The sequence below is a fragment of the Puma concolor genome, chromosome D4 (genome assembly GCF_028749965.1).
Source record: "Puma concolor isolate L17-30 chromosome D4, mPumCon1.1.hap2, whole genome shotgun sequence".
Lineage (NCBI taxonomy): Eukaryota > Metazoa > Chordata > Mammalia > Carnivora > Felidae > Puma > Puma concolor.
The window spans coordinates 30,862,728-30,888,385 of NC_141679.1; the positions used below are offsets into that span (position 1 = coordinate 30,862,728).

General features: G+C 36.3%; 1 protein-coding gene and 1 non-coding gene across 12 annotated transcripts in view; one reads left to right on the forward strand and one right to left on the reverse strand.

The window, feature by feature from the left end:
- CDC14B (cell division cycle 14B) overlaps positions 1-25,658 on the reverse strand; it is a 108,961-nt gene that overhangs the window by 29,211 nt on the left and 54,092 nt on the right. For all 11 annotated transcript variants that reach the window (XM_025931535.2, XM_025931534.2, XM_025931536.2 and 8 more), the window contains 4 exons: positions 22,864-22,956; positions 10,016-10,092; positions 4,778-4,844; positions 2,219-2,281 (listed from right to left, as the gene is read on the reverse strand). In XM_025931535.2, coding sequence (XP_025787320.2) covers positions 2,219-2,281; positions 4,778-4,844; positions 10,016-10,092; positions 22,864-22,956 — 300 coding nt within the window. The remainder of the gene's footprint in view (positions 1-2,218; positions 2,282-4,777; positions 4,845-10,015; positions 10,093-22,863; positions 22,957-25,658) is intronic.
- Positions 5,382-5,527, forward strand: LOC112868742 (U4 spliceosomal RNA). Its single transcript, XR_003224340.1, has one exon. It is a non-coding gene; the product is annotated as a U4 spliceosomal RNA (small nuclear RNA).

The following is a 25,658-nucleotide window of genomic DNA, read 5'->3' on the forward strand; positions in this document are numbered from 1 at the left end:
CTTGATAGTGGAGGAGAGAACTAGCAATAAAAACAAGCAATTGGGGTATACTTATGCGCACCTAAGAACAAGTAAGCAATAAACTGGGAGTTGCCTGAATATCTACAACTGGAGTTGCCGGTCAGGTAACCCAAATCCAATTCATTTGACTTAATTATCAGTGAGGGGAATTAATGAACCCTTGCTCCATACTAAAAGGCCTAAGCAAGAATGAAAACATGTCCAGGTATTCCAACTTTGAAATGGAATCAGAAATCTAGAGATTTTATTATGAGAAACGTGATTAGATTTTACTGAATTGCAGACATCACATATTATAAGATGCATCTTGAATTCATAAAAGTAATGTAATAGGAAAAAATGGGCATCGGGGAATCAATGAAAGACACTACTCCAAAATTTCTAAATATCTGTAGAGAAACAAAACTATCCATGGCTTGTAGCTACTTAAACAGCTCCTTGAGTTTCAGTGCAGTTTCACTAAAGTAAACAGCATATGGGGGCAACCTTGCTACTACCCCCAACACTGCAATTTCTGCATTAGTGAGAGGGAAGCTAATTAGCACCTATATTACTCCTCAGTAACACATAAAAGCATCACTCTGCTCCACTCAAGGAACACCAACTGGTGTTCTTAGTAGTTTTATTTGCCTAGAAAGAGAAAGTATATTTTATTTTAAATGTTTAATTTTATGAGGACAAGCACAAAAATAATGGTACTAATAAATAAGTTATATTTATCAGTTTAGGATGTGCATTAAATATATATTGTACTTCAGAAACATACTGGTATTACAGAGAAGTAAAGATACGGTTGGCCCGAATGAATCAATCATGGTATGTTTTAGATCTTTGGTACATCACAGTAATGACTAACCGTAACTATTAGAACAGTTCAGTTATACCTAAAAGTTTAAAATAATAGGTGCTCTAGGGGCACCTCGCTGACTCAGTCAGTTGGGTGTCCAGCTCTTGAATTTTGGCTCAGGTCATGATCTCAAGGTTCTTGAGATCGAGCCCACGTCAGACTCTGCGCTGACAGTGTGGAACCTGCTTGGGATTCTCTCTCTCCTCTCTCTCTGCCCCTCGCCCACTCTCTCTCTCTCTAAATAAATTTTTTTGAAAAATTAAAAAAAATAATACTCTAGAAATTGTGAAAGGACAGTTATCTGAGGATTCCAGACACTGTTGCATAAAAATGCTGTCTGTTGGAATCACTCCATTATTGGTGAGAATGCCTGCTCCAGATAACTACAGTAGGATAAAAAGACAAGATTCCACAAGTACTCTTGGCAAAAAAGACCTTTAGCATGATAGCATCTTACTATTTAAAGGGTGGAATGGCAGAATCAAATTACTTACTCTTTAAAATATACTACATTTACAAATGTAGAGGACATCTATTGTTTTGCCTTCCTGGACTTTCTTCTTTCTCTTTCTCTCTTTTATTGTCTGTGTGGTTTGACAGGGCTGATCCCAGCATACCCCTCCAACTACTGAGATGATCCACCCAACAACTACCCTCACCAGGAACACAGTCTAGCTCAGAGCAAGGCACATGATCTAATAAGGCAGGCCAATGAGGAACTTGTGGGTTTCTTCTGATGAGTTTGCCCAGTGAGTCAATCAAAGATGCTGGTCGCCGTCACTACTGGGGAGGGCTGGCCTGGTAACAAAACTAGTTTTTTTCTGGCGAGTATCTGAGTACATTCATCTGGTCATACATGAAGTTACACCTGCTCCTAGACTTTTTATTTATGTAAATCAATAAATGTCCCCTTTTTTATTTAAGCCATTTGTATTTACTTTCTGTAATTTGCACCCAGAAGTGTCTTGACTTCATACAAACAAAAGGTTATGATAAAAACATTTTCCAGAGGTAATTAGATGTATAAAGACTTTTATTCACCTCACCAGATCCTATGCTAAGGGTTTTTAAATCTCCTCATTTAATCACTCTATGAAAATTATCAGTACTAAAAAAATTAAACATGAAAGAAAAATGCCCAGGAGCACATTCATGCACTCTGGGAAAGATGCATCAAATATACAAATCACCACTAAGAACTGGAACTTCAGAATGGGGGTAAGAGGATAAAGACTTGCCTTTTTTTCTCTATACATATCTAAATTGTTCACCTCTTCAAAAAACAAGAATATTACCTCTGTAAGTAAAACATGAATAAAGGAGTTAAAAGCAGTATCCTTTAAAACTTACTTCATAGTGTTCATATTCATCAAGGTTAAATGTGTTGAAATTAAGGAAGTCATACTGCATTGCCTAAAATCCAAAGGAAAGCTTTTAAGAATAAAGATGCAAATAAGAGAACAATTTCCGATCCAATTTCCTAATTAAAAATATCAGGAGGTAACCCAAAAGAGCATTATTATATTTAGATTTTGTTCCACTTAATAGTTTTCAAAGAAGGTGGGCTATGTGTTCATCAATCATCCTATCCATGCACAGCTAAATAATGAAGACTTCAAAGTAATCATACTAACTTTAATAAGTTAGTCAGCTGATCTAATGATCAACACCACCAAGCAATGGTCCTTAAATAAATAATAAAGAAGTAAATCATAGGTTAGCTTATCCCAAACAAATCCCACCACTTCATAAATATCTTCACTTTCAAATTCTTCTGAATTTGGATTAAAAGATGAATGTTCCTGATACAACAAAATTCAAAATTTTGAGGAAAAAATTCTTCTTTCAATAAAAAGAAAACCCATAAAATTTCTGTTCTATTCTGTAGCCTCACCCTCAGTTGCAGCGGGCAGGTCATGCTAAGCAAAATAAACAGAGTATCTAATTTCTGAGACAAAGACAAGCTGGTGGCCTCTGAGAGGTGTTATCCCTGCTCACTGAGCCAGACAGCATGCAACCAAGGATTTTTTGTTGTTGTTGTAGTTGACAATGTTTTATTAGTTTCAGGTGTCCAACATAACGAAGTTGACAATGTTACACATTACTCAGTGCTCACCACCCTAAGTGTAGTCCCAATCTGTCACCATACAATGTTATTGTTCTACTACTGATTATATTCTCTATGCTGTACTTTCCATCTCTGTGTGTAAAAATTCTTGATCAGCAAGGTATTCTTGGTTCAAAAGGGATGACTCTATAAACTCAGCTTTCAAAATTTAAACCACTGAAATATGAATGGAAAATGAGAAGGCTACCGTATCAAACAAAAAACCCTCATTTAAAAAAATTATAGCTATTTAAATTCTAATTCCAAGACTATGATTAGTTATATTTCTTTGAATTCAAAATACTCAATATATATCATGCTATTTGAACTATATGCTCTTAACAGAGTGATACAATAAAATGTAGTTTAAAGGCAATTTCTACTCATAAGGAGAACCTATTAGAAGCTGCATTAAAATGAAGTCACAATTACTTTTATAAACCTTTTTTATATGCAATAATATTCAAAATCAGCTACAAATTAAAGATGTTTAACTTGAAAATCAGAAGCTGTTGACTCTCGAATAAAATTAAATATAGAGCAAGAAAAGGAGTCTTTGACTTATAGTTCCTGCTAATTAATTAGGCTTTGGATATAATATCTGATAAAAAGGAAAAAAACTAAGCTGACAAATAACAATAGAATGTTAGAGTGGACCATTTCCAAGGCCCTCTAAGTTTTTCACCTCTCTTTTTAAAGGAAGTGGAAGTAGAGAGAAGGGAACCCTAGCATAAGGAGAGGTATACCTGCCTGCATTAGCAGTTCCCAGGGGTCATTTATACCCTCCATCTCTTGATCATCTCCTCTGCACATTACCCGCCTAAAGTGAGGCCTGATCAAGCTGCCTCAGAGCCTGTGGCAACGAACTTGATCACCTTTATTAATAGTCACTGGACTCAAACCCAAAACAACATTAAGTTCTATACCTTGTTGCCTAATACAGGAAAAAAAAGATATACTAATTAATATCTGAATTAGTATACTAACTAGTCCTCAAATTTCTCAGAAAGCCACCGTGTTTCATTATACAAGAAAGCAAACCAGGGCTCCTTTTGACTGTGAGAATGTAAGTCACATAAAACTTGAGATGTTGTTGAAAGTTTATTTGATCCATGGGCTACTGATTTAAATTCTAGTTTCCTGTGCTGCCCTGACATTCAAGACACATACCTGAGGGAGGGAGTGTGCCTGCGTCACATAACTCCAGGGGACCCCATTCATTTAGAATGTGATATTAAAGGTGTCCCTGGGAGTCAAAGACGGCAGGCAGTACTGGTTATAAAACACAGCAGTTATTTTTAAATAACTTTGACAAAGCAGTGGTGACCTACTTAGTCTTACATAAAACCTAGTAACAAACTAATGGACTACACAAATTCTTCTGCTGAACTAGAAATTGAATGCTTGAAGACACAAAACGAAGTGTTTGTATCAATTACTGCATTACAGAAATGTCTGTGGTAAATAGGATTGGTGGCTATCAGACCCATAAAATACATAAATCAAAGACAACTCGGAAACCAGTAATCTATTTACTTTTTGTTTTTCTTTGAAATCACAACGCACCCAAAACATGTCTGGATTTAGAACCTAATTACATAACTAGCTCTGTTGTTCAAGTGGCTTTTTTCCCAACTCATTCAAGAAACACTCAGATTCAGAAAAATCATTTACTGGTTTGGCATTATTCCAAAGTTAGTGGGAAATGGGACATCTCTGACATCATACACATCTTGGAAGATCCTTGCACAAAAGGCCTAGTCTTCCAACTCAACACTGGGTACATCTTACAATTCACTTACCTTCTTTACTGCATGAAAACAGTCAAGAAGTGTAATGTAGAAATTGCAACTTCCATAGGCAGCATCTCTGAAATCCCAAAAGTATTGAAATACATAGCTCAGTTAAATTTAGTTTTCTGTAGTATACTTACCTCAAGACAAAGCAGACTAGTATTTAAAAGCAAACCACATACTCAGGATCAGACTCAAAAAACAAAAATCTTGCCTTTCGATTTTTAAGTCAAGGATAAGTCATTGTTATAAATTTCACTGCAGTTTCTACCTATTCCAGTAGATATTATTTTATAGGCATGAATCAATAATGACCACTTTTTAAATTTCAAATGATCTCCCTAGATCATTTTTGGCCTTGATGGCTGGGCTTCAAAAGTTCCTTAAGTTCTAATCAGTAATATGTACCCTTCCCCACAAAAGAGCAAGGCATTGAATCTTTTCTTTTTTACTGGAAAATATCATATTAAACTGTTACCAGGTAAGACTTCTTTTTGATTCTGTATACACATATATGTGTGTGCATGTTGTAAGTATGTGCTGCAGGTATAGGTCTATCCATGAAGGAAAACAATATTGGGAAATCAAAGTAATATTTGAAATACTAGGTGCAAGCTTTGCACAGTGGCAGTATTGTAGCCAATGAGGTTTATCCGAGGCGCAATTATTGCTAACTGAAATACTAGTTGCAAGCTAAAAAGAAGGCAGTCTGCTCTTCTCATTATGCTTTCACAATTTTTAACAAGTTAACTGAGTAACTTCTTTCTGATTCTTACAAGATTAGAATACCAAGAAAACCACAGGAACTAAGGGGCCAACCACCTTTAGTAGAGCTTTAGTGCTCTTGGGGAAGTGCTTAAATTAGTTTACAGACAACTCCGCCCAACAGCTCATCAACATCTATCTGTAATCTTAGCACAAATCTCTTAATGTTAGTTAAGGTTTAAAGGTTTTGAACTCCAATCCCATCTACTTCCCCCTTCTAGCTACTGTGAGCCATTACGAAGTAAAAATGTTTGGAATTAGACAAGATAAAAATTAATTTGTGATCATTCTAGACATGCCAAACAACTGTGACTCTCTGGTCCTTATTTGGTCCCCTGGTGGAAACAGCTGCTAGCGAAGCCATCATTAATTGCCTGTCTTGGTTGAGTTTTCAATTGTAGTATTACTTAACCTGAAAAATTATTTAAGATTTCAACTTACATAAACCCTAAGAATACAGACTTTCATAGCAACATGAACAAGGAGGAAAAGGACTATTTTAGTTTTAGACATTACTGTCTGGATTGGTTAGAATTACTGAGTTAAGTTATAGGTTAGCCTTCATAGGATTGCACACAAAGTCTTACAATGTGCCATTTTTGTCCAGTAAGCTTCTGAATTTAAAAAGCTGCTCATCCAAAAGCTAGACCAGGTCTCTATGCAACCTAGAAAATGATTTTACCAGTAGTTTATTGGTAATATTCGGGAGGAGAAAAACAAAACGACCCATAGCAGTTATCAGTGTGGTCACTGATCAAACGATCAGCATCACCTGCTAATTCCCAGCTCTACCCCAGACCCACTGAGTCAGAGGTTCTATATGGGTGGGCCAGGTAATTTTTGTTCTAACAGGTCCTCCAGGTGACTGTGATGCATGTTCAAGTTTAAGAACCACTGACCTATATAATCAACACAAATATTTGTTGATTTGTAGAAATAATTTTTTCATTGAATAAAGAACATTTTTAGATAAAGAACCTATGGGTAAGGAAATTAAGTAATTTAGCCTAAACCAAATCAAAATTATCAGAGGAAATATGGTGAAGTCTCAAATCGCATCCCAGTGTTTTTACCACTTGTATTATCTTCTTAACGTACCGCTAATTCTTCCCCAGTGAAATTAAAGACATGTTGATTCAGTCTTTGTGATAACTTGATGCATTTACTCATTGAATATTTTCTGAGAACCTACTATGGGCCAAGCCCTGCTCTAGTCGATGATGATTCGACAAGCTTTGATCTGGGCTCAGCTAAAGTTCTGCCTCATGCATCATACTACCTGAATAGATGACAAGAATCTTCATTCATTCCCGTTTACTTCATTAACACCTCCAACTTTAAACACACCCACACTTCCTTCTTTCTACCCAAGCAATCAGGCTTCTTCAAAACAGCAGAATAGGAGCTATGAATCTAGATGTAAGGTTGGGGCGGGTAAGATCATTTAACAAACTTAGAAAAGCACATGAAAATCAATGAAGGAGTATTGCTGAGAAACTGCAAAACAGTGTCAAATACTAGTTTAAAAAATAACAGATTTTGCGGCAGCTTGTATGCATAATAGCCCCAAACTGCAAACAACCCAGGAATCCATCAAAAGGACAAAAAGCAAATAAATTGTGATGTATTCATAGAATGGAATGCTACAAAAGCAGTAAAAAAAAAAGATGAACTACTGATGCCTGCCACAACACAGATACATCTCACAGGCATTATGTATTTTAAAAGCTAGTCCCAGTTCTGCGAAATGCCTACTCTCTGACTCCATTTATAAGAAGTTCAAAGTCAAGAAAAACTAACTGATGTGGTAGAAGTCAGCAGTGGTTACTTAGGGGGTGGTTACTCACTAGAAAAGGGCTGAAAGGAATCTTCAGGGGTGCTGGCAGTGTTCTGTACACTGAACTGGATGGTAGCTACATATACACATGAGGTTAGTGGGCTGAAAATAGTAAGTAGAGACCCCCTCCACCATAAAAAAATCAACTAAGAAGCAAAAAGGTATTATAGGTAATAACCAAAAAAATAGAAATATATGCTCTTCATAACCATAATCCTAAGGTATCAAGAAAATATCGAACTACATTTTATACTATTTTTTCATTTAGACATGCAGAGAGAAATACTCAATATATCCATTAAGAAATCAAGTCAACTCAGTGGTTGAAGAATTATATCTAGGTTGAATTAAATCTAATTAAATATTGCTGTGGAGAACCAAAAGTTTTTTTAACTGTAAATCAATGCTATTCTTCTTAACAGCTATATTTATACTATGCACTTCAAGTGGCAAGAATAAAAGACTATAATGCAATCTCTTCCAAAATATTATCAAACTTAAAAAATATTATCAAGCTTTATTAATTCTGACTGGCCTACTTTCTAACTAGTAAGTTCAACAGAATAGTAAAATGTGATAAAGCACCAGATTTTTATATCTGCCATATGCTGATACTCTTGTAGAATGCAGTTAAGTATAAAATACAACAGTATTGTACTATTACATACCCCAAATAACACAATTTTATTTCTGTAAATAAAAAAGTATTTTATTCATAAAAATGCATTTTTTATAAACAAAAATGAATTACTAGAAAAACAGAAGGCAAAAAACATTAAATACAAGCCCAAATTCTTCTAATATTCGATTCCACACACATAAAAATATCCTATTACATTATTACCAAAGTCTCTAAAATCTTGCTTTCAATTGCTATACTTAACTGGAACAAAAACTTCACAGATTGACACTAATTCATAGGCCACATTGGAGACACAATACTTTAGATATATCAAATATCTGGTATCTGTGACTGCAAAGATTCAAATTTTACCATCTTGAGCTGTTTCTAGCTAAGTCCTATTTTTTAAAGAATTACAAACATTTGCTCCTGGGACTAGAAGTAACTAACTTCATTTCTCAGTGCCAAACTTCAGTAATTTTAAACTCAGGTATGGCAAAAAAAAATAAATAAATAAGCAACATTTATTCTATTTTTGGCCTTTGCATTTAAATCAATGCAAACTCTCTTTTACATCAACAGTGTTCCATGGATCCTTACTTGCATTATATGAAATGTGTGCACTTACTCTATTTCAAGACCTTATGCTATAAACTTTAAGAATGGCACTATTATAGAGGAATATCAGTATAAAGAGCTCTGTACAACTAAATTATCACTGTATATCAATGTTCCTGTGACTCACAGACCACAGACACAAGCCTTTCTTCTAAAGGAAGTATATGGTTGCTATTAGATTACAGGTTGAGAAGAAAAGTAGCACACTCTCCATGTTAGAAAATTATCTCCATCTCTCCCTACCCACCTCAAATAACAGAATACCTAACATAATCCTTGCACTAGAAAGAAAGGTGATAGTACTGGGTTCAAAGTAATTCTTCCAATTTGCTAAATCACTTAATATACAATCTTTAGTGCAATATGTAATTGAAACAAATATCTATTTCATGGAGTAAGTCTATGGACAGTCCTACAGTTATTGAAGATTCTGCCCAATGGGAGACCCTCCTAAAGCTTGTCCACAATAAAGTCAAATTCATAAGCTTACATTTAAAAAGTGAAGCCATACCTTCAAAATCAGGCATTCAAGGTATATGCAACAATACTAAAATCACTACCTAACTTACAAGTGGAAGAATAATACAGCACTTGAAATTAACAACACAGCATGCGATCAGCAAAATTATTTCACATCTTTATTACATGTCAAGCGCCACACAATATTTAGATAATGTAACTAAGTCAAGGATTTTGAGAAACACAGAGAAACTTTTAGAACTTAAAGGAAAAAAAAGAACACAAGTTTTTTTCAAAAGATCTTCAACACAATCACCTGGTAAGTTTGAGATGAGGATGAGGACATCATCCATTCATGTACAGACAGTATTTACATAGTGCCTCTAGGACACAGCCACTTGGTTTCTCTAGTAGTGTTGCTGCATTAGCAACCTTGCCCACTATCTCTGCTGGCAAATCCCTAGGACAAAGAAGTTCCTTTTTGCTGTGGCAACCAACTCCTGATTATCAGGAAAACTTCTCTCTTAACTCCTCAGGACTCAAACTCCTCAGCGGTAGCTCTGAGTTCTAACTCCAGGACTGTCGTCTGATTATAAAGCCTATTTTCCACGAGTGGCAGAGGTTCTCACATAGAAGTGATTCACTGCCTAGAGACAATGTCTGAGACATTTTGGTTTCCACAATTAATTTCATGGAGGTGGAGGTATTACTGGCAACTAGTAGGCAGAAGCCAGGGATGTTGCTGAGTGTCCTACAATACGCAGGACAGCCCCCACAACAAAATGTCAAAAAGTGTCACTGTTGAGCAACCCAGATCTACCGGATTATTTGCACCCACTCTAAAATGACTATTTACCAGGTCTTCTTTTTTTCAGAAACAATTATACCAAGATATTTCTGGCAAGGGCATGACTGAATGAATTTATCATATCACTCTTATATTTACCTGAAAGGAATATAGGATGTATTTCCACACACTAATATTCTATATGCTTCTTCTGGAGTCCTCCCCAAATATATAACCTACATATGAAAAGAAAAGAAAAGAAAAGAAAAAGGCAATTTATTTCTAAATGAAGATATAGTGCTGTCACTGCAAAGTGACCTCTCCAATTACCTGAGCCTGGGTCTCTAGCTTTCCCAAGGATCCTGAGAGTCCCCCAGCACCCGTCAGTGAATCCCTTTTTTGTTTCAATCTGCCATAGCTAGTTTCTGTTGCTTGCAGGAAGAACACTCAGCAACAAATTCACAACAACCTTTTGTAGTAACAAGTATAGAATTTTTAAAACAGATTTTCTAAACCAAGATGTTAGACTGAGCACATGCTTGTACCTCATCTCTTTTATGAAAAGCCACTGAAATGATCATAAAGAAGTGTGTGGGGGTCAGGGTTGGGAGATGGATTGAGACTGGGGAAAAGGTGGAAAAGGACATAAAGGCAGAGCAAGTTTATTAACTCCATCCATTTAGATTTAACTACTTACAATACTGTACAAGTTTCCTATAAAACTGCATTTGCTTCCTATTCTCATTGGCTTCTTTTATCCTCAGAACTACATTATGCTTCCATTTTTATCTGGTAGAATTACTTCAAGTAGATGCTTTAGCATTTCAGGTCCATTACTGGTAGGTATTCCTCACATTTCTGATAATTTCTTGTTTTCTGCCCTGAATTTATGGACTATGTATATGATTTTTGGTGAGTAGTTCTTTTCTCTCAATAATTTATACATGTTGTTCCACTGTCTTCTCAGTTGTAGTGTTGCAGAAGTATTTTACTAGCCTCATACTCTCCTTCTGTTCCTTACAAGCCACTGGTTCTAAAAAAACTACTGGCCTCCCTCAAATAAGTCATCTTCAATCTCCAATTAAGTTTGCCTGGGATTATCTGACCCACATGCTATCTGAAGGCACAAGTCTTTTTCCAACTCAGAATCTTCCTGCAGGGCAGGGCATTTTCAGCTCATATATAGGGGAGGGGAGGTGGCCACAAGCATTAGATTTGGCACATATATTATGATACAAATTAGAGTCAGTGCTAAAGCTTACTTTGGGATAACATACTTTAAATGTTGACTGGTAAAAATAAATCATTAAAAAAGTTAATTATAAACTTTTAATCTCTACTACATACACATATGAGCTGTTTCTTCAATGTAATGTGAGCTGTCTCAAGTGAGGACCCACATCGTGGATTTCATTTGACTCCTGGTTCATAGATTATATATTATATATATACTGTGGTTCAATGTTTACTTCACTGAACCTAAATCTACTTGTTAATGGTTAGAAAATGTTTAAATCTTAAATTAAAAAAATCATTGGATTAAAACAAATTACAAAATCACAGATCCAGCAAGGATCTTTGAAACTTAGAGAAGGGTATATTCCAAAACTAGTCATAACAGTTAACTCAGCTTCCAGAGGGCATTTTACCAATATTCTGTTTTAAGAATCACAAATGGAAAATTTTCCCAATGTCTAGGCTGTTTCTCAATATGGTTTCATCCCATTTACTCTAAAAAAAATGCTCAACTTTAATTAACTATACAGAATCCTCCAATATTTATCTCTTAACATTTCTTTATCTATAGGAGGATACAAATCCACAAAAAAAGTACCACAAAGAACAATCAATTCCAAGAATAAGGAAATATCTTGTTACCCAGTATCAAACAAATTTTCAAGTACAAGTATTTCTGACTCATATACAATTGCAGTTTATCATGAATTAGCCACAAGATAATCATTTTTAATCTCACTCATCATACTTGTCTATACATTATCTTTTAAGCATCAACCTATCAACTGACTTTTTATTACTATTCATTTGTAAAGACAGCATAACAATTCTTTCAGGAAAAATTTAAAACTTTTTAAAAAACAAATCCCTCTTTCCAAATCTCCTCATTCTCTTCTAGTCTCCAACATGCTTCCTTTTTTATCTAAGGCTTACTACATAACATCAGTATTTTCTTTTCTCCATTCTATTTTAGGACTTACTAGCAGACAAGTCCCCTCCAAACACCACCCCTGAAACCAAAAGAACAAAACCAAATAAAAACCACTTTGAGGCAAATGAGAGTGAAAACAGGTTTGATTCAATTGTGTTTGAGTATATAGGTGTATATATACATAATTTAAGTAAATGAAATCCAGAGACCTCTTTCAGATTTTCCATAAATTTCTAATAAAACCTTCTCTCAAATTATAGTAATTTTTCCTTAAGCACCACATTAAAGAAAATTCTCTTACTAAAGATTGCAGTTCTTTGGTTTCTTTAATTACTAAAATTGCAATAGTATTATTTCCTTACTTTCAAAACACAGTCGCTAATACATTAAATAATTCTGGGTTAGCCTTGGAACATAAGTTCAATTCAAAGAACACAAGAGCAATATAACATTTCCTCCTATGGGGGAATAAAACCTAAATCCCTAGCCATGAACTTTAAAAAAAAAATGTTATTTTTGAAATCTAGTTGGGGGATGCTTGTACATAATGTACTTAAATAGGTAATACTGGGTATAATGAGATAAGCTGAAAGAAATTTACAGACTCAGAATAAGTCTATTTATATAATGCTATAGTCTGAATGTTTGTGTGCCCCACCTTGCAAATTCTTATGTTGAAATCCTAACCCCCAAAAGGTGATGTGATGGTATTAGTAGATGGGGCCTTTGGGAGATGGTTAGCCATAAAGGTGTAGCCATCATGAATGGGCTTAGTGCCTTCTAAAAGAAGCTCCAGAGAGATCCTCAGCCCCTTCCACCACGTGAGAGGCCTCACCAGTCCATGCTGACATTCTGATCCCGGAAGTTCCAGCCTCCAGAACTGTGAGAAATACATTTCTGTTTATAAGCCTCCCAGTCTCTGGTACTTTGTTATGGCTACTCAGAAGGACTAAGACACAGAACTATTAAGGAAATATCTGCTAGCAATCTATCATTTTTAACTGTACACTCACGTATCTTCCCGCATCAAAAGGCCTTGCCAAATGAAATTATTCTAAATTTGTTTTTTAAGAAAAACCCTATAAATGGCTCCTCTATTAACACAGATCCTCAAATTAGTAAACTCTAACTCAATGCAATTTTATGATCTATCACTGTGTTCCTGGCAATTTGGAAGGTAGGTCCTTCGCAAATTCCTTTGGTATATTTTGATGAGAAGCTTTGTACAAATATAGAATGCTCACTCTAAATCCAAACTGCCATCCAAAAATAGGAAGCAACAAATGAGGAACAAGAGAGATATTAAACAGCTGTGGTAGCCAGCTTCCAAAACAGTCCCAGTGATGCTCACCTCCTGGTACTTCTACCCTTGCATGGCCCCCTCCCACATTGATTGGGCACCTATGTATAAACAATGCATAAAAGGCAGAGTGTGACTTCTGAGGCATAAATGATGCTGTGGCTCCAGCATTGGATTCCCCACTCCAGGTACCTCAAGGTGTCATTCAGTGACGGTACTTGGGCAGCTGTGTGGCAAGGAACTAAGGCCATGTGCCAATAACCAGCGCTAATTGGCAGGAGTGTGAAGAGAACCCGTTAGCAGTGCACCCTCCAGCCCCAGGCTAGCCTTTAGATGACTGTAGTCCAGGGGGGTAATTTGTCAGGCAGCAATAATATGGTAACACAATCAACAGTAAGAAATGATCAGTTCAGTTTGTTAAAAGTGTATAAATAAAAAAATAGGTGACAAGTGCAGAGATGTAAAGATAAGCAAGTCTTGTGGCTTAGAAAGCATTAGGAAGGAGAGCTTATTGCCACCTCTCTCTCTCTCTGAAGAAGCAAACAGCAATCTCACAGGATGAGTAAAATATTGGGGCAGAAATACTTGAGAAGTCAATAGTGCTTTTCAAAGTCATGATCTTTTTTGCTGAATAAAATCAAAGCCATTTCTAGGACTTCCACCACCCCCATTTTTTAAATTACCATCTGCCTGCCTCAGTCCCTGTGAGAACTTCTAACCTTGGACTACTGATCTGTGTTGCAAAACCTGGGAGGGGCTGGGCTCAATCGGTGATGAATTAATTAGTGGACTGAAAGAAAAGAATCACAGACTGATCAGTTTCAATCCTGACCACTCAGGCCTCAAATAATAACACCCAATCACTTAGACACATGCTTCTTATTTCTATTCTTACACAGAGCATTTTGAAGCTTAAGCTATGTACTTATTGGTCTTTGGTACAGTTCTAAAAACCAAAACATTACACAAATCATCCTAAGAATGAAGAATAACAAAGAGTACTCAAACTCCACAACAAATGTGGCAGCCCAATAAACCAGTAAACCATTTTCAAGTATTTTTCTTTTTTTTTAATGTTTATCTATTATTGGGAGACAGAGAGAAACAGAGCGTGAGCAGGGGAGGCGCAGAGAGAGAGGGAGACACAGAATCTGAAGCAGGTTCCAGGCTCTGAGCTGTCAGCACAGAGCCCGACGCGGGGCTCGAACTCACAAACTGAGATCACGACCTGAGTCAGCCACTTAACCGACTGAGCCACCCAGGTACCCCCATTTTCAAGTATTTTTCATGGAGAAATGTCACAGTGTTTCCAGTATTAACTTACATGCGCATCAACCAGATGACATGGTCTTTCCTATGCCAAGACTTGAATGATCTTTTTTAAAGAAATCACTCTCTCCAGATTAATACTGAAATGTTCATGAAAGTTGGAAATAAGCTTACGGAAATAGCTTATTGAGCAGGGAAAGACTATATACAATACAGTTTTACATGATAAGATAAATAAATCAATTTCACAGCTCCTGCACAAATACAGAAATATGAAAAAAAAAAACTAAATCATTTTTAGAAAAAATCAGATGGCCTTATATTTCAACAGTTTTCACTTTTTAATTATTTTTATTTATATAACAGTAGGCTAGTATAATGATTCTCAGTTTAGATAAAGGGAAACTGGAAGTTTGGAGTAGCAATCATATCTACCAAAGCCATACAGCTAATAAACGTGAGGGAGGGGCGCCTGGGTGGCTCAGTCAGTTAAGGGTCCGACTCTAGATTTCAGCTCTAGTCACGATCTCAGGATTTGTGAGATCCAGCCCTGTGTAGGGCTCCATGCTGACAGGGCAGAGCCTACTTGGGATTCACTCTCTTTCTCTCTCAAAATAAATAAATAAACTTTTTTTTTTTTTTAATGTGAGGGAATTGGTTCTGGGTATTAAGTGTACATGGTTATACTATGTGAGTAGTAGGGATTTTTTTTTTTAAACAAAGCAAAAATCTTGATTTTTTTTTTTACATGAAACCTCCTAATTTTTAAACATGGCAAAAACAAACAAACTACTATTATTTAAAAATAAATACTGTTAGTTACACAAAGCCAGCAGGCCACTACTCTCCCACTTCTCCAACTGGTCACCCAAAATCACACGGCTTGCTATGGATGAAAGAGGGCCTACTGCTCAGCCCTTATTTATAGATGAGAAACCATACTATCTAAAACAAGTATTAGGGGTGCCTGGGTGGCTCAGTCGGTTAAGCAGCCGATTTCGGCTCAGGTCATGATCTCGCAGTCTGTGAGTTTGAGCCCCACGTGGGGCTCTGTGCTGACAGCCCAGAGCCTGGAGCCTGCTTCTGTTTCTGTGTCTCCCCCTCTCTCTGCCCCTCCCCCATTCACGCTCTGTCTCTCTCTGCCTTTCAAAAATAAATAAATGTTAAACAAAAATTTTTTTAATAAAAAAATAAAATAAGTATTAAAACAAGGACAGGACCAAAATTCCAGACAGCTTGAAAGATCTACAATCAAAGCCTGTAACAGTCAGAGTAATTTCTCTTTACCTTTTCCCCAAACTAATACCACCTACCAAGTATCATGGGCAGCTGAAATACCAGCAGTCAGGCTCACTAGGGTGAAAAAGGAAGTAGTAAGGCTGTGAACTGTGATGCCTACAGCCACCTCTACCACCTGGCCTATTCCTCCGGCCCATCCTATCTCCTTTTGGGCACACCTCACACTAACCTGGTTCCTGGTTGCTGTTTACAGCTGCCTGTTGCTGTTGGCCCTACTTTTCACTGACACCCAGGAAGGGTGTTTGCCCAGGGCTGAGTATTGCTCAGGGCCAAGACCCTGGCCATCCCACCTGATTTTATCCTCCAGTCTTTGCTGCCCCATTTAGATGGCTATTTGCCGAACTGGATTCTTACCTACAGCTCCCAGATCCTCTCCTCCGTGCTCCCTTTGTCTTAACTTCTCATCTGATCCCTTCACCTTGCAGCCACCTTAACCTGGTACTGACTACTCCGGGTCCAAAATAATTAAATCCTTCAGGAAAAGGAGACTACAAGTTCAAAAGATCATCATTAAATAACAAATTAAGTCCCTGAGCTCTTATTCTAATTGTTGAAGTAATCTCAAATTCAATACAATTTAGGATTCTACTCAAAGATTGCTGAATTAATCAATTCCCAGAATTTAATTAGTATAATTTTCAATGTAAATGTTAACAATTTACAAGGTAAGTCATTATAAAGGTTATAAAAATTGCTTAGAAATAAAAAATAATAATACAGAGTGATAAATTTTGAACAGGAAATCTATATGTTAGCACAATTAGCTCTACCAAAGTAATCTATTAAACATTAAAGGAAAGCAAATTTGCAAGCTATGTACCAAGAGTTTGCTTCTGTCATTTATCTTATACTCAGAACGCTTTAACCACAAAAACTATTAGAAACAATGGTTAATTTCCCACGCTAGCCCTCAAAAGTACATTTAACCTATGGAAGAGCTAAATACTATATATCTGCAGGAAAACAGAAATGCTACTGGGGCAATAAGATAAAATGGTAACTTTCTTGTTTTTTAATATAAAAAGCAGATTTAAGACATGATAATGATGGACAGGAGCAGGGGGAAAAAAGAAAAAGAAGAAGACATTTTATTCAATGTTTAATTTGTGCCAGATATTCTACCTAAACTGAAATTAAAAGCCAGCTCAGTGGCCTCTTCAAAAAACTATTTTGCAACTAGAAATTAATGTTTATACCTACTAGTATTACACACTATCACTTCCATTACAACGTATACACATAAAAAATTAAATAGACAAAGATAAAGTGACAGTTATTTCTTAAATGATTATTTATATACAGTAATTGTGCTTTAAAGAACTTCTTCACAAAAAAATAATAAAATAAAGAACTTCTTCACTAAAATATTAATAAATTTAACAGCTAATGCTTCATTTTTTAAGTGTTTTTAAATGCCTAGTTGTGAGTTGTGAGTTCGGCTACTTCTTTTCTTCTATTTATTTATTACTTTTTTTAGTTAAAAAATATTTACAGAAGTATATTTTACAATCAATAAAACATAATTTTAAATGTACAAGTCAATGGATTTTAACAACTGTCTACACCTATATAACCATGACACAATCCAGACAGGAAATTCCCATCACCCTCAAAGGTTCTCTTGTGCATCTTCCCAGTTAATCCCAAATGTTTCCCCCTCCCCATAAGTCTGAGACAACCACTGATATGCTTTCTGTCTCTATGGAATAGAATAGCTAGCCTTCCAAGAGCTTCATATACATAAAATCATGCACAGCTGTTTCAATTCTTGATTTTAATGGGTGCTTTAACTAAAACAGATACTTTACTGTGGTAAGTACATGTAAATGCAGAAACGATTACACTCATTCTTTCAACCCATCCAGCCAATGATGGACATTTGGTTAGTAAATTCCCAACTTACCAAATGCTAATCAGATATTATTAAAAACTAATGGAGGAGTGCTGCACATTTGAAAACATGCTTAGCAAATAAGCCCAAAATCCACTGAAACTTTACTTAGATGATTTTAAAGCAGGTTATAAAATTTTGTTTTGTGGCTATCACTAGAACACTTGACTTTGAAAACTGTGTACTTAAATGGAAAAACACCATTCATTCTGCCTTTCAGTAGGAAACTGGTTTCAGGATAACCAACAATCTTAACTGGAAGAAAGGAAGTTCAATTTCCATGAAAGAAAGCCAACTAATAAATGAAGGATGAATGAAATAATTAGGAATTATGGTTATACTGAAATCATAATAAAATTGATTGAGGCAAGTACTATAATTGTTGTTTAAAACACTAGCTGCATGGTTGATGGGGAACTGAACATACAAATAGTTTCAAAATAACACCATCTGAATCCATTAAGTCATAAAGGAGAAAAATCATACATTGAAGGAATTTGATGATTAGCCCCTAATCCAAAGGACATTTTTAGCATCCTGAATGGTAATTTAGGTATTATATCATATGTTTTCTGATATGATGCAACATATTCTACTAATGCACGAGCCTACAGATTTAACTTCCAGTTCAGAAGACATACAGAGAATGGAGAAAACCAGTTAAAACATACCACAAGGAAGAAACCAGAGAAATTCGAAAGGTAGAACATTCCATAAGAGGTCTCGTCTCTTCCATAAATCAGTGTTAGCAAAAAGGTACCATGAATGTGTCAGTGAGGTTAAGGGCACAACAATCATACACAATGTGTGGTCCTGGATTACATATTGCTTTGGACATTTTGGATCGATGGAGGAAATATGAATATAATCCAGGTATAGAGATGATGTAGTATGTACTAAAATGGAACAATGAGCCACTGACTGAAAAAAATAGGTGATAAAACTGTACTAGTGAACATAAAACATATAGTATATTACACACACATATGCACATGTCCTGTTGGTTTTTTTTTTTTTTAATTTTTTTTTAACGTTTATTTATTTTTGAGACAGAGAGAGACAGAGCATGAATGGGGGAGGGTCAGAGAGAGGGAGACACAGAATCCGAAACAGGCTCTAGGCTCTGAGCTGTCAGCACAGAGCCCAACACGGGACTCAAACTCACAGACCGCGAGATCATGACCTGAGCTGAAGTCAGCCGCTCAACCGACTGAGCCACCCAGGCGCCCCTGCACATGTCCTGTTTTTATAAATATAAAAGGGTTTTTATTTTTTATTTTTAAGGAAGATTTTCTAAATTTCTCAAGGGTACACAGGTTTTGTACATGACAGTTTTCACAAAATGACAAAAGTTTCAAACTTTTATTTTCAAAATACTCTCTTAATTATGAATTTATTTGTTTTGAAAGGCATTTTCACTTAAAACTTCACCTTTACTTGAAATGACAGGCTATATATATACCACCCCTCTCCAAATCTGGCTAGGTAATAAGGAATCACAGACTTATCACAACAGGGTAAACTTACCACTTCATAAAATGATGTAATGCACTTATCTTTCACATTCCTCAAGTCTTCTACGGTGAGTGGTATACAAGATTTTTCTTTTTTTTTTAATTTGCTTTAATTAAAATTTTAAAGTTTATTCATTTTGAGAGAGAGACAGCACAAGTGGGGAAGGGGCAGAGAGAGAGAGAGAGAGAGAGAGAGGGAGAGAGAGAGAGAGAGGGAGAGAGAGAGAATCCCAAATAGGCTCTGCATCGATAGCACAGAGCCCCATGCAGGGCTCAAACCCACACACAAAACTGTGAGATCCTAACCTGAGCTGAAACCAAGAGTTGGATGCTTAACCAAGCACCCTAAGATTGTTACTTTCAGCATAATTTGTTACCAAAGCTCCTACCATTTCAGATGATTGTGAATCCATTTACCAGGCCACACAAAGTGCATTACTTGGAAATATGCACATTGAAGACAAATGAATAGTTAAGCCAATAATCTCACTTCTTCTGCCACATGTGACACTTGACCATCTGACAAAAGGGAGCATGAGCATATCAATCCTGTTTTAAGTATCTGAGTTATTTTGAGTACTTATAAAACTAACCTCCTCTGTTTTTAAGACAAAAAGATAATAGAAGTACTGCCACTTTATTCTCAAGCCTCCTCCACACTCTGTATTAGGTCCTTCTGAATGTGTAAAGAAGAAGGGGACATCCCCTTCAGAATCCCAGAGTGTAAAAGGATGGATCAAGAGTCAGTCCATTTGGAACATTTCCTTCCTGAAACTTCTTCCTCTAGACTTTCTGTTTTAACATTACTACACCACCTTCCAGGTCAACCATTAAAAAGCCTTACAATCTCCAAAATTCCTCAATAACTCCAAAAAAAGGTTATCAAGGCTGCAGATTGATGTTTTAGGGAATTCTCATTCTTTCTACAAATCTTTCATCAGAGGATTTAACAGACTTCAACCAGATCAAATCTCTATTTACTTACCTTTGATGTTTCATCTTTTAAGGTATCCATGTTATACCTCGATCCTCTTTTGCTACTATTAATAAATTTCCTTTTCTTAGGTTTTCTCCTATTTCTCTACCTAGCATCATTTGAACTCCAAGCTCCCACTTTAGCCAGCAAGTCATGGCTGCAAGGACTTTCACTACAGCCAAGAGCTGTGATCCTCCTGCCAAGCTGGCTTCTAACTGAGCAAAGGAATGAACTCAAGTCCATGTCCAAATTGCTTACCTGGCACTTTCCTAACCAATCAAATCAGTGTTAATCTGAGAGCATAAAATCCTGGAAGGATTTCTAACTCCAAATATGTTAAAAATAGAAAAATACACTTCTACATGCCAAAATAAACCATAAAAAAAGTCAAAAGGCCAACACCAAACTTAAAACAAATATGACAACAAATTTTTGGTAAATTTGCCAAGAGGTCATTTTTTTTTTCACTAGCAGTAACACACAACAGCAATAAGATTATTAAAAAGAGACTTCTTATTTATAAAATTATCAAGTGTTTTGTTTTTAACAAAACCCTTGGTTTCCACCATGATCACAGCCACCTTCTCTGGAGGGTCTTCACACTGAAGACATCATGTCTGGCTCCCCAAGACCCACCCCCCAACTTGGGGACATCTCACCTGACCAGAAACAAACGACTGCACCAAGAACAGTCCAGGCAGAACTCGGTATGTTCTAGGCAAGCGCACATTCTCTGAAATGGAATGGCTTCAGCCACCCAGATTTTCTCCTGGGCAGTGCAAAGACTTTTACTGTCACACCAAGGGCCATTTCTCTAGCATCTCCTCTAACACTGTACAAACCCCAAGAATTCTGGCTACATCCCTCTTTCTGTAAAGCTGTCATGATTTATCCTGTAATCCATGGGGTTCCTATCCCCAGTGATTGGCTAAGTAATGGGACCAAATGCCCCTGTTAAAAGAGCCACCTCCCTATTCTCTTTTTCTTGAGAACTTGCATAGGCTTTTTTTTACCCTTAAGAATTTTTGCTGTGAAGCACAATAAACATCAGGAAAGATGGAAAAACAAACAACTAAACAAAAGCACCATATTTCAGTAAGCTTAAGAAGTCAAATTTTAATAGACATCATCTACAACCTGTGTTTCATATATTCAGAGATGATAAAACTATCCCAGAAACATTTCTATCAACTATTTCTGTGAGCACAAGAGGAAAAACAAAAGCAAAAAAGGCCTTAATCACTGTTGTTAATGATTTACCTTTAACAGAAAAGGAAATCACTAAATTTTTAGGTGCAATGTTAGCTAGTACCACCAACTTCTGGTCTAATCACTGTACATTCTAAATTATTAAACTATATACCAGAAAATAACTTTCAAAGGGAGGAAAGCATGACAGAATCAAGTAGCAAGCTGAGGGAAGAAAGAACTTATCTAAAGAACTTCAAAGACAATCCCTTTATGGTGGATGGGAGTAGAAAACACATTCAACTTGCTCTTCTCCAGTGAACAGAACAGCTAGCTTCCATACCAACAAACAAAAAGACAAGGGACACACCACTCTGGAGGAGCTCTCGGCATATTCTGGAAAACTTGCTGCTAAGATACTCCTGCAGATAAATGCATCAGGCAGTCATAAAATGGGACTAAAAAAGCTCTTCCTTGATGCTTATAAATAAATGAAATTTATAACTCTTGTGTAAATACTGGCTATTCCAAACACACTTTGCAATGATTCAAACAGACCTCTCAATGTCCTGTGTAACCTACGCAGTATGCACCCATTTTCCTCATGCAAGATGCTTTGATAAGAATAGAGAGAATCCTAAGAATAGATCTAAGAATCATACCTCAGTTAGGAAAAAATTGCCTATATTCAAATTATAAAGCACTCTTACTTCATATGATGCACTTTGCTGTTTTTCTAGAAAAAAAAAAACAATTATTAATCCTGACTCCACTTTTACAACTTCACTAAACGGACCATGGGTTTATAAAAACACAGCTTTGGGGGGGCGCCTGGGTGGCTCAGTCGGTTGGGCGGCTGACTTCGGCTCAGGTCACGATCTCACTGTCCGTGGGTTCGAGCCCCGCGTCGGGCTCTGTGCTGACTGCTCAGAGCCTGGAGCCTGTTTCAGATTCTGTGTCTCCCTCTCTCTCTGACCCTCCCCCGTTCATGCTCTGTCTCTCTCTGTCTCAAAAATAAATAAACGTTAAAAAAAAAAAATTTTTTTTTAAATCTTAAAAAAAACACACAGCTTTGGGGGCATTATTAAGTGCAAAACACAGAAAAGGGGTTTCACAGTAGTTGATCAATTTTTTTAAAAAATAGACTTTTTAAAGAAAGAGTAGTTTTAGGTTCAAAACAGCAAAACTGAGTAAAAGGTACAGAAACCTCCCATATACCCCATCCTCCCAAACATGCACAGCCTTTCCAGCTGGTCAAATCTTTAAAAACAAAACATGTTCTTTCTGGAAAGAAATCAAGACGTTATCATAGAAAACGTAATTTCAAAATTCCAACTGCAATTTTAAGTACCACTGCCGTATGCATTTTCACTAATATGTTAGGAAATCAGTTTAATACTTACCATATAACATCCAATAAGGAAAGCAGCATTTGCTTGTTTTCTCTGATCAGAGCCAGTAAAATGAATAATTTTCTTCCTCATCATTGTGATGGACTGCATAAAGATAAACAGCTGTTAGTATTTCTCTTTAATTTCAAGTTTTCTAAAACTTTACTTTGTGATGAAGATATAAATTCCAAATCTTAACAACATATAAGCATTTGTATTAGCAAGAACTTTAAAATAGTTAACTCTAATACTCAAAAATACCATGTACCTTCCCATAATAGACATATTCTTGGATTAAAATGAATGTACAATTAAGGAGTGAGGAAGAGACATGAACAGGTATATGCTTAGAGTACATGCTCTGAAAGAATACATACGATGCTAGAAAAGGCAGTGGGGGGGAGGGGACTTTTCTTTCCTTTCCCCGTTTTTGTTTTTAACATCTATTCCCAAAACCTTTGCATTAAAATAAAAGGGTGGGGCGCCTGGGTGGTTTAGTCAGTTGAGCGTCTGACTTCGGGCTCAGCTCAGGTCAAGATCTTGCAGTTCAGGAGTTCAAGCCGCGTGTTGGGCTCTGTGCTGACAGCTCGGAGTCTGGAGCCTGCTTCAGATTCTGTGTCTCCCCCTCTCTGCCCCTTCCCCACTCGTGCTCTGTCTCTCAAAAATGAATAAATGTTAAAAAAAATTTTTTTTAATAAAAGGGTAAATAAAAACAGGCAAAAATAATTCTGTTACAAATCAGGATAGTGAATGAGGTAACAGGGCAGAGAAGGGGTGGAACAGAGATAACAGAGCATAAGTGGGCTCTTGTGTGGCGTTGCTAACATTCTGTTCTTGATTTGATGACTTAGATGATTACCTACATATATTCAGTTTGTGAAAATTCATTGATCTGAACCTCAAGATCTGTACCTATTTCTGTACATACATTATACTTCAATTCTGTAAATACATTATACTTTTTATTTAAAAGGATATGGAATTTAAAAACCAAAAAAAGCATATGATTAGTTAGGACCTCCTCACCTGTATTTCACTAACGTGAGCAGAAACAGATTCAGGTAAGCATAAGGAAAAGGATATATTGAGTTCAAAAAGCACATATTTCTTGGCTTCTGTGAGTCAATGATGAATGTGTACATATTTTGTTTACATAGAGTAAGAGATCCAAGTTGATTTTATTTTTTTTAATTTTTTTTTTTAACGTTTATTTATTTTTTTGGACAGAGAGAGACAGAGCATGAACGGGGGAGGGGCAGAGAGAGAGGGAGACACAGAATCAGAAACAGGCTCCAGGCTCTGAGCCATCAGCCCAGAGCCCGACGCGGGGCTCGAACTCACGGACCGCGAGATCGTGACCTGGCTGAAGTCGGACGCTTAACCGACTGCGCCACCCAGGCGCCCCTCCAAGTTGATTTTAAAAACAAAAACAAAACCCAACCAGCCATAGAGCAACATAAGCACAAGACACTGAAATTCAAACTCTATACATGTTTTTATCACTAATTGAGTATGCAGTAATGTTTCTACCAGGTTGGATGGTCAATACCCTGAAAGTTGGTTCTAGTAAATGATAAAGTTTAAAAAAAAAAAATAAATAAAGGACTAATATACCAATATATTCTTGGTTGACTGAAGGATAAAAGGCTGTAGATAGAGGAATACACGGGGGAAAAAAAGTCTTTCAAAATTAGAGCAAAGAAACTCAAGCAGGGGGAGAGGAAATTATTTTTAGCTTCCTAGCCCTGTATGAACAAAAGACCTGCCACTGGCAAGTGGAAAAAAGGAGGAGGGTGTGGACATAAATATACAAGGCCATAAATGCTTATACTCCTATTCAAGAGAAAAATAAAGCCCAGAAAAAAAGAGTTTCCATCTCTACATAAATCTGTAGGGCATACTATATAATGCAAAAAGAAAAGGCACATTGCTATTTTGCAGATTAGTAACTCCTCTGGCAGGTATTTCCAACAGTTATGATGGGGAATTTTAGGTTTGAGGCTCAAGGGGAAAAAAAATCTGCCTTAATCACTCATAAATTTTTAATACAATTTAATTTTTAGTTGAAAATAAATTTTATTTCTTCTGTGTAATAGTATGGTAAGTAATCACCTGGATAACATTGTTTTTAAAAAAGTAATGGCCCCTAAATGCAGCACTTTCTACGTGAGAATTTACAGTGACTAATTTGGAATTGCTAGCAGTACACAGACACTTTTTATTATATGTAACCATAAGTCAAAGTTTTTTAAATAAAGGAATGGGGTCTGAATTCAAACTAATAGAAATATTCTTTGCAACTCTCACATGCAGCCTTAAAGAGATGCTGTTTGCCCCTGACTTCCCTGCTCCTTAATAGTATGTACAAAGGGTGAGAGTGAAAAGTCACAAGTAGTAGTACAACATCACGGGACATTAAAGATAGAATGGAAGTAAGATGATGCAATTTTCTTCACTAGTTTGCTAGCATTCTCTGTCAAAGTGAAGGCAGAAAGGTCATTGTTTGACCAAAGCAAGGGAAGTTTAAGTTTCTCTTGCTGGGTTTCAGTTCCATTAGAACAGACAGTAAGAGGTTTCACTTTAATAACCAATTTCCACTTTGGCTTTTCAAGTATTTAATCATTACCAATTCAAACCAGAACCAAACGACTCAATCAGTCTTAAACCATTCAGTCAAAACTCTGGAAAATAAACATATACACTATGACTATATAAAACAATAAGCCACATGTATGTCTTAAGCACCCTGCAGTGAGAAACAAGACTTTATTTTATTTTTTTTTTAAATAAAAAACAGAGGTATGTTT